This window comes from Corylus avellana, chromosome ca7, assembly GCF_901000735.1.
Source record: "Corylus avellana chromosome ca7, CavTom2PMs-1.0".
NCBI lineage: Eukaryota > Viridiplantae > Streptophyta > Magnoliopsida > Fagales > Betulaceae > Corylus > Corylus avellana.
In genome coordinates, this window is record NC_081547.1 from 14687587 (window position 1) to 14697772 (window position 10186).

A 10186-nucleotide genomic window follows, 5' to 3' on the forward strand; every position below is an offset into this window, starting at 1 on the left:
TTGGCGATCGACGTAGTATAGCCCGAACGTTACACTGTAAGTCTGTAACCACTTGCCCATTCAAAGTTGTCCATCAAAGACCATATGAAATATCCCCGAACATCGGCTCCATTCCTGTCGATATATATATATATATAATTCTTTCATGTTGTTTTCTTGTAACCCTTTTTCAATTTGCTTTAAAAATAATAATAATAATAATTAAAAAAAAAAAAAAAACCTTGAAATATGGCCCCTCACCTTATTGCACTGGCCAAACCCGACAGGTAGTCCTTGTGAAGCTTGATTCTGTTTGTATCTTCAAGAACTTGTTCACTTTGTTGCGGTGGTGGACAAAATCCTGAACACACAGTTGAAGAGTTAACTTATATATAACTGGTCTCACTACAAAACCCAAACACATCTAATTCACATTGCATAATGTTTTGTTGGTTTGAAGTCCGTAACAAGATAAATTTGGCCGGGTAGGTTCTTAGAGGGAACACATAAAAGAGACTTACATCTAACGATAAGACTTTTACCGTGTAATATAATAGGTGCTTCAAAAAAGTACATTTTGAATAAAATCTTATATTTTGGGAAGAAAAACGCTATATGCAATTCTAAGTGCTTATTCTGTCAGTGAAAATCATCATTGAATTTTAGTACTCACCGTTTTCGGTGACAAACATGGGCTTATTATTGTATCTTTTCTTAATGTAGTCGATGATTTTCTCCATGCCTCTTGGAACCACAAAGAATAGGGGCATTGCAGTCTGTCAAGAAACAATTAAGCAATCTTAAAAAAAGGAAAAATTTAGACAACTAGGGCAAAACAATGTTAGCATTTATGATTTAGCATACCGGTTCTCCTACAGGAACGCCGTCGCGATATGGAGTTGAGCTTAAAAAGCCTAGGATTGGTCGATCTCCGCCTAAGGGGCAAGCAGAATGGGTGCAATCCTTCACATATTCAGTTGAATAGTGATTGATGCCAATAAAGTCCACACTGCCTTCTACAAGTTCTCTTTCTCTTAGGGAGAATCTTGGCAATTCACTTCCAAGAATTTGGCGCATTTCCGGAGGGTAATCACCAAATATCAAGGGATCTAACGTCCTGCTTGTAAGAGAAAACACCAGTTGTCTACTAAATAGAATAGTTTAAATTTTATTTCTTTGCTCTACCCCTCTCAATCACGTAAAATGATGTAGTTTCTGCTGTATTTATTCCTTTTAGGTGGACTAACATAGTCATTTGCTTTGTTTTGGGCTTATAATGGGATGGGCCAATTTTGTGGACATATGAGGAAGCCATTTACTCTCACCCTATATATAGGTAAAGTTTGCCTATTATGCTTCACTAGGTCATTATGTGAAAATTAGAGTTGAGAGTAATAATCCCCCGCCACACACAAAACACGGTTTTCTTTTACATGTTTGGGTATCTACATGAGATTCATGAAAGACATTGTTAGATTTATTTATACATGCTATGGAGAAAGAATAGATTTATTATTGATTTATTTTAACAATAGGTATTAGAGCCTCTGTTTATTTTCTTCATGGTTGTAATAAATCTCTTTTTAGACTGATTTTTTTTTATTTGAAAAATATTGTGAATAAATGAGATTTGATTTCGAGTGGAGGCAGTAGTGGATCTGAATTTCTTGCTGCCACCACTGCTATGGGTAATCTAAGCGTACCGTCCCCATCTCGCATTGTCGCCGTGCAATGCCATTAGCAGTGTTTTCTGGTTTGTGATTCTATTTTTCTTTCGTTGTTATGTGGCTTTTAACGCGTAAAAGACGGTTGTCAATTTGTTTAGCGTGTTATTGCAGCCTATTTTAAAATAATATGTATATCATATTTTTGAAAATTGCATGGTTTAGACACCTCAATTTTTCTTAGTAGTGTCTCAGATGATATAGGATTTGGGGTCTATTTTTTTTAATGTTCTACACGGTTTTTTGCTTCTACACTATGAGTCTCATTTTTAATCCTTTTTTTGGGGGGTTAATTTGCTTTGTGTATTGAATTAAAAAGGATTTTTCTTTTTCGTTAACGAAGCAAAGGTGAAGACATATATTTTGTCCTTCATATATGTTTGCTTCATATATACGAAGCATAAGGACTTAAATTTTTATTAAAAAATAAAAAAATGGTTAAAGCCGGATATGTGATAGAGCTATATATGTGTGAACTTCAAAAGTGTGTGCATATGTGATGGAGTGATGAGACTTTTGCATTGACATTAATTTACATATTTATCAAACAAAGCGGTTAAAGATTAAATCTGTGTGAACTTATCATAGATTCATATCATTTTATGTCTAACTATGAGTTGTTTATATTTTTTTATAAACTTGGATTTATTGGATACGAGGATTTGGGCGGAAAAGAGATTGGTCTCAATTGCGGTATTTATTTTGCGATTGATAAGTTTTTTGTGCAATATTTATTTTAACAATGTGTTTTATTTTATTTTATTTTATTTTTTGACATATCCGCACAAGAGGGGGGAGGGAGATTCGAACTAGTGACCTCCACTTCATTAAGTGTAGTCCTAGCCGATTGAGCTACCTTTTGGAGACACAATGTGTTTTATTTTTGTGAATATATATACTATTTTGTTTTATGTATACATATGATTTTAAGTATGCATATTGTTTTTTATCCCTAAAATGAGGGCTTTGACAACTCCATTGATATTTATTTCAATCATATGTGATGTTTATTTTGATTGAAATATTTTTTGTGGAGCATAAATTGTTAATATGTTAAACAGTATATTTATGTTCAACATAAAGATGTAAGCTTTATGATTCACAAATTGATAATTTCCTGCCTGCGTGTTAAATGTGGAACATAGAATCCAAAATTTTTTATTTCCTTTGTCATAGACAACAAGTGTTTTTGACCCAAGAGATTTTAAGTATTATTTCTTTGAGATATGTCATTTTATGGGAGTAGTACACTACAAAAAACAGGGTATTTTTTGACTTAGCAAACAGTAACACACTTTTTGCCACGTCAATAAAAACTTTATTGACGTGGTGCATGTGTAGTGCCCCAGAATTTTCAAAGCTATTTAAATAGATTATTTCGATAATGATGATTATTTTAATATCCATTGTAGCTAAGGATTTTAATTATTGGGAAATTTATGAGAGTGGTAATTAGAGAATGGTAATTGGTGAAATAATAGGATAGTAAATGGTAGGTATAAGGATGGTAGAATAAAAAGGTAGAATAGTATAGGTAGAATAGTATAGGGTTGGTAGAATAGTATAGGGTTGGTGAAATAGTATAGGGTTGGTGAAATAGTATAGGGTTGGTGGAATAGTATAGGGTTGGTGAAATAGTATAGGGTTGGTGGAATAGTATAGGGTTGGTGAAATAGTATTTGATTTTCTCCTATAAATAGAGCTCTTCTCCTTCACAATTTTCACCACTCATCTCCTCTCCCATCTCTTGCATATATTCTTCCTTCTTCCGCTTTTTACTCGGTCTTTCTTCTTTCTAAGAGTGTTTACTCAGAACAGAGAGAGAAAGGGCGAGACCAAGCGCTACAAGAAAGAAAGAACACAAGAGATAGCGGACTTTAGAAAGTAGTTTCAAAAGATATACTAGTGGTGTTAGTCATATTGGAGCAACTGGATTCCTTCATACCACTTTTAGCTTCAGTCTAGAGGTAAGTAAATTCACTACCCCTTCTAAAGTTACTTCATGTCATGCTATTTATTCATTCTTTAGTAAATTGTAAATGATTATTTTATTTACGTATTATGAAGTTATGTTGCATGCATGAAGGATTTCTAAATGAATTATCTAGAAAGTTTCTATTTCTTTAAACGCTTTCTAAGTACAACAAGTTTATATTTGAAAAGGTTTCCATTTTGAGAAAAGAAAGTTGAGAAATGATGATGATTATAAGAAAGAAAAATGATGATAAACCCTCCTACATGTTGCCCTAAGATGCATCAAAAGAAGTACAAAGAAAAGTACAAGAGATGAGATAAATGTTTATGAAATGAGGGCACATGTATGGAGGAGAGTATTTTTGGCCCCAAGATAAGAAAAGATGAGAGTTCGGTACCGATACTCGGATGGAGGCGAAACCACTGAAGGAGGCTATGCCAGAAGGTGGTATTCCATCAACAGACCGTTGAGTGCACCAAGAAAAGAGTTAATTGACGGTCGGGCATGGCTGAGGCCACAGTTCAGTGCCATGGTCACAAGGACCCGCAACCCTCGTGCACAGGGGTAATAGTGTACATGGGCCCTATTATGAGAAAATGATACTATATTTTCAACGATGATATGCTATGATGATTTACAAAGATTATTTATAATGATGCATTATGATGATGATTTATAAAGATGATTTACAACGATGATCTATTACTAGATGTAATAGTATGTATATGTTACGGGAGATGCAACCGTACATACATATATTATTATGGCTAGAATTATATTTATTTGCGAAAACGATTTTCAAAACTGAGAACAAGGAGTAAAACTATTTATGGTTGTGGATTTTACTTGCTGGGCCTCCTTTGGGCTCATTCAGTTTTATTTCTTGTTTTCAGGTAGAAAGGATGCTGGAATAGGAGGCCGGAATGGGGTGGGAATAATTATTAATTTTCAAAGTCTTTTCATATAAGTTATTGTAATGATATGATATTCCGCAACTAAAGTTTAATGTTTTCTAATTTCGCTTGTAATAAAATCTCTTGAATAATGTTTTATACATTTTTCGTATCCTTTAAAATCAAGTACTCTGATAGACCTTATAGATCTTTGCAAGAACTTTTGTTGTAAAAGAAGAAAAGTGGCAAACTCAGCCTTAACGGGCTGGGGATGTTACAATTTTGGTATCAGAGCAAAGGTTATAAGGTTCTGGCAGACTTTTCAAAAAAAAAAAAAAAAAAAAAAAAAAAATTTGGGGGGGTTAATGAGAAGCCACATTCCGGCCAAGTAGAGTGTGCATTGTTGTGTGGTCTCTAATAAATGATGCATGAGCATTTTTCTAATGGTTAATTTTTTTTTGTTAAAAAAAAAAAAAAAAAAAAAAATCATCTTAGTGTGATTAATTTGGAGGATTTTATTATTGTGATCAAGTTAATGACGGAGATGAATTTTTATTTTATAGATAGGTTGTGATCTATAGTATCTGCCTATTTGGATTTGCGGCAGTTTTCTAGAGTATCGATTGATAAGGGTATATTTTAAGGTGTCTCGAGGATTTAGAAAAGATTATTGATCATGATTTAAAAATCGTATGATGATTTTTTAGATTTAGGTTGCGTGATGATTTGTGTAATTAACTTGGTGACAAAATGGTTTTATGGATTTAGGTTGTGAGACAAATTGTGTAAGTGACTTGGTAATGAATAGTCTTATGGATATCGGTGGTGAAATGATTCTTGAACTGAATTAATGATATAAGAGTTTATATGAGTTTTTGGTAATGGCTAAGGTTTGGTCGATGACAATAATGATACTATGATTGATGTTATAATATATGGATTGATGAATAAGAATTACGTAGTGGCATGAAGTGAATGCCTAAGTATTGCAGGGATAAATGCAAATGAGGTATACCCTAGAATCTATAAGATATTTTGAGATATAAAGTTGTGGTTTAAGGATTTTGATATTTTCAAATGATTGTGATGACTTTAAGGTACAATTCACGAAATCTTTGAGGTGATTCTTAGAATTTGAGGTGCTAGGTTTTCTGTAATTGAGGTAAATTATATTGAAGTGATGCTTAAAGTTTTGAGGATGAATTAATGCTCCTAGGTTGTGGATAATATTTAAATTTTGAGGCATTAGTGGATATGAAATTATGAGAAATTTTAGTTACATGCCAAAGCTTTTGATATAATTTTCTTTTACTAAGTAAAGATAATGGATTATTATTCTTGAGGTATATTGAAGCATAAAGGTAAGAGTTGAAAGACAATATGATACAGTGATATAATATAGTGACATGATCTAAATTTCTCTTATAAGATATATGTTCAATGATATTAAAGTATTTTAGAGGTTGATAACATGTGATGGTGCATACTTAGATGTTTTATTGAGTGATTAACTTGTTAAACAGATTGTTTGTTTAAAGGAAGTTATTACAATGACAGAATGATTTCATAATGAATATTGAATGAGCACTGAATGATTACGAAAAGAAATGTTTGGAGAACAAGCTCCTTATAATATTACATACCAGTGTCCATCAAAAAAAAAAAAAAAAAGAAAAAGAAGAGAATTTGTTGCATAAAGAGACACGTGGTAATGATGAGCAGATGATTCCTCAGAGCTGCTCCAGGAAATTATTTCTGCATAGAGAAAACCTAGTATGAGCAGAATCGTATATATATTTATATAATTGAATTATCAAAGAGAATATTTATTTCTAATGAGGTACCTGACTAGAGCGTGTGCGGAGAGACTTGCAACACCCCTGAACATCGACCCGGAGTTTTTCGTGCTGTCGCTGGAGACGTTCGGTATTCTTCTCCATTTCTAGCATCTTTGGTCCCAAGTATTCTGCGTAAGATAACACCATCTTTTTCAGCTGAGTATTCTCCTGCTTCAAATCCACGTGTTTTCGTTTGTAGTATTTGAGCATTCGCTGTAAGACCCCGATTTGGTTTCTTGAGACTTTCAGCTCAACATTTCTGGCACTCAAACGTTGTGCCATGTCAGAAACTGAAGCAGCACCTTGGATACTGAATGCCAATGAATTATTAATAGCATCAGTATCCGACCTATCCGCTAAGAATGTTTGATCCCGTGGAATTACAAAACATTTGGCCACTGCTACAGCAGTAGAATCATGGAGCATGACAGAATCGTGAATAGTGATGGGACGATTGTCAAAGACAAAAGTTGGCTGCCATACGTTAGGATATGCAGCAGGTTCATTAGGGTGTGAAATAGGTACGACGGGATGAATAGCAGACACTTCAGGGGGAACAACAGGCACCTCCGGTTGCACGTCAGGCATAACAATGGGTTGTGCTGCAGGAGCAACATTCAAATCGAGGTTGTTAACGGATGATGATGATACTCCCATATTTAGGAGAGTAAGGAAAATAGTTGAGAATACGAAGAAATTGGGAGAGATGAAGTACTGAGAAGAGACTAAGCGTTAGGAACTGAAGAAATTTTGTGAAGTTTCTGGAAGCAGCAGACGAGTGGCTTTAAAGGAATTTTTCACTTCAGGTGAAATAAACAGTAAACAACAAAGCGTTAGGCGACCTCGGGCCGCGATGAAAATTTTGTCAAAAGATCCCGTGGAAGTAGGATCTTGTCTCCTGTCATAAATTCGACTGAGCTCATTTTTTTCAAACCCACTGTTCAATCAACGACTTCGAATACCATGCGTGGGCAACTGAATGAATTGTCATGCCAACGCGCACCACGCGCTCGTTCATTATCCAGAAACCCTTCATATAAATTCACACCTCTTTCTCCATTGCAACACATGCCTTCTGATCATACCCCTTCACCTGAGATCTTCTGCTAATAGCCTTCCATACAATGAAAGCTCGACTGTTCTCCTAGTTGAGCGTATCCTCAAGAGAAAAATGCAGCATCACAACATGATTCACAAACCCAACACCTTATACTCTCAGTGGTAAACCATTGAAGCAAGATTATCGTTGATCATGTCCTGATGAAGCAAGATTATCCTTGATCATGCTTCTCAGGCTAAATATCTCTCTTTCCTTCTCAGTCTTCGTAAATGACAGAAGAGAGAGAGCATCCGATGTGGGTATTTTGAAAGTCTCACCTACATGCCATGTCCTGAAATGCTTTTCAAATCTTCATTTCTAGAAAGCAACAGGACTATCTTTCTCTCTTTTCTCTTCTTGACCTTGCAAGACCCAAGGGAGAGAAATTATAACATGAGTGTTTTGGGACATCCAGCTTGGAAACTTACCCAGATCCTACTTTGCTTGCTTATCAATTTCATCTCTAGAACGCAGCAAAGCACAGCATGTATTAGTCAAGAATGGATGAGAATCTTACATTTGATGTAATCGTGTATTTCGTTTGAGTTGAAATCATAATTACGAGTTTATTTTGCTGAGTTATGATTTATCAAGTAAAAATGTAGTACAGGGAGATTTTTGCTGATATTGTAGTATCGACACAAGATTTGGGAGTAGAAAATAGAAACGGTTGTGTATTTAGAATGAATCGAATTATGATGTCACTTCTGAGGTATATTCATGCAATGACGTTTTTGGGAGATATAAACTGTAGAATGTTGGTGCTATGTACTTTTACGGATTTATGATGGTGAAAGTTAATAATTATTAGAGCATCATATTAAAATTTCGTATGCATGATTTGGAATACAGAGATACTAAAGAAAATATAGGTAGGGATGATTTTTACACCTTTTTGATAAGATTGATTAAATTAGATCGAGAGAATTATTCCAGGCTTGCAAGGAGGATTATGATGTTTGGAGGTATGGACTATTGATCACATGATTTATTAATTTGATGTTTAAACCTTGACTGTAGACTGTTGATGAATAACTCGATTGTTGTTATTGAGGTTGGAAAAAAAAAATGAAAAAGATTTTGAGGTAAGATTTTAGTGTTAACTGATGAATAATTGCAGGAATCGAGACTTTAGACTGTGAATAAGATTTACGCCTAGAAGGAGATGGAATTTCAATATGATAAAAGAGAGTAGGCTTTGATGAAGGATTGAAAGGAATATTTTAAATCTAAATCCCTCAACTTGAAGATTGAATGATAATATTATAGGTTTTAATTTCGAGGACGAAATTCTAATAAGGAGGGAAGATTGTAGAGCCCCAGTATTTTCAAAGCTATTTAAATGGATTATTTCGATAATGATGTTATTTTAATATCCATTGTAGCCAAGGATTTTAATTCTTGGGAAATTTATGGTGTTACAGAGAGTGGTAATTAAAGAATGGTAATTGGTGAAATAATAGGATAGTAAATGGTAGGAAGAATTGTATGGGTAGGTAGAATAGTCAATGGTAGGTATAAGGAGGGTAGAATTTTGAATAAGAAGGTAGAATAGTCAATGGTAGGTATAAGGAGGGTAGAATTTTGAATAAGAAGGTAGAATAGTCAATGGTAGGTATAAGGAGGGTAGAATTTTAAATAAGAATGTAGAATAGTCAATTGTAGGTATACTAAGTGGGTAGGTGGAATAGTAAAATGAGGGTATAATTGTAAATTGAAGGTAGAATAGTATTTGATTTTCTCCTATAAATAGAGCTCTTCTCCTTCACAATTTCAATACTCCCATCCCATCTCTTGCACATATTCTTCCTTCTTCCGCTTTTTACTCGGTCTTTCTTCTTTCTAAGAGTGTTTACTCAGAACAGAGAGAGAAAGGGCGAGACCAAGCGCTACAAGAAAGAAAGAACACAAGAGATAGCGGACTTTAGAAATTAGTTTCAAAAGATATACTAGTGGTGTTAGTCATATTGGAGCAACTGGATTCCTTCATACCACTTTTAGCTTCAGTCTAGAGGTAAGTAAATTCACTACCCCTTCTAAAATTACTTCATGTCATGCTATTTATTCATTCTTTAGGAAATTGTAAATGATTATTTTATTTACGTATTATGAAGTTATGTTGCATGCATGAAGGATTTCTAAAAGAATTATCTAGAAAGTTTCTATTTATTTAAACGCTTTCTAAGTACAACAAGTTTATATTTGAAAAGGTTTCCATTTTGAGAAAAGAAAGTTGAGAAATGATGATGATTATAAGAAAGAAAAATGATGATAAACCCTCCTACATGTTGCCCTAAGATGCATCAAAAGAAGTACAAAGAAAAGTACAAGAGATGAGATAAATGTTTATGAAATGAGGGCACATGTATGGAGGAGAGTATTTTTGGCCCCAAGATAAGTAAGAATGAGAGTTCGGTACCGATACTCGGATGGAGGCGAAACCACTGAAGGAGGCTATGCCAGAAGGTGGTATTCCATCAACAGACCGTTGAGTGCACCAAGAAAATAGTTAATTGACGGTCGGGTATGGCTGAGGCCACAGTTCAGTGCCATGGTCACAAGGACCCGCAACCCTCGTACACAGGGGTAATAGTGTACATGGGCCCTAATATGAGAAAATGATGATATGATTTCAAAAATGATATACTATGATGATTTACAATGATGATTTACAACGA

General features: G+C 34.4%; 1 protein-coding gene across 1 annotated transcript; it reads right to left on the reverse strand.

Moving 5' to 3' along the window:
• Positions 1-738, reverse strand: LOC132186213 (beta-glucosidase 4-like). The gene is made up of 3 exons (XM_059600072.1): positions 653-738; positions 241-340; positions 1-114 (listed from the first exon to the last, which is right to left on the reverse strand). The coding sequence occupies exons 1-3, from the start codon at positions 717-719 to the stop codon at positions 30-32; spliced, it is 252 nt and encodes an 83-aa protein (XP_059456055.1). The 5' UTR covers positions 720-738; the 3' UTR covers positions 1-29.
• Positions 739-10186: the final 9448 nt, after the last annotated feature.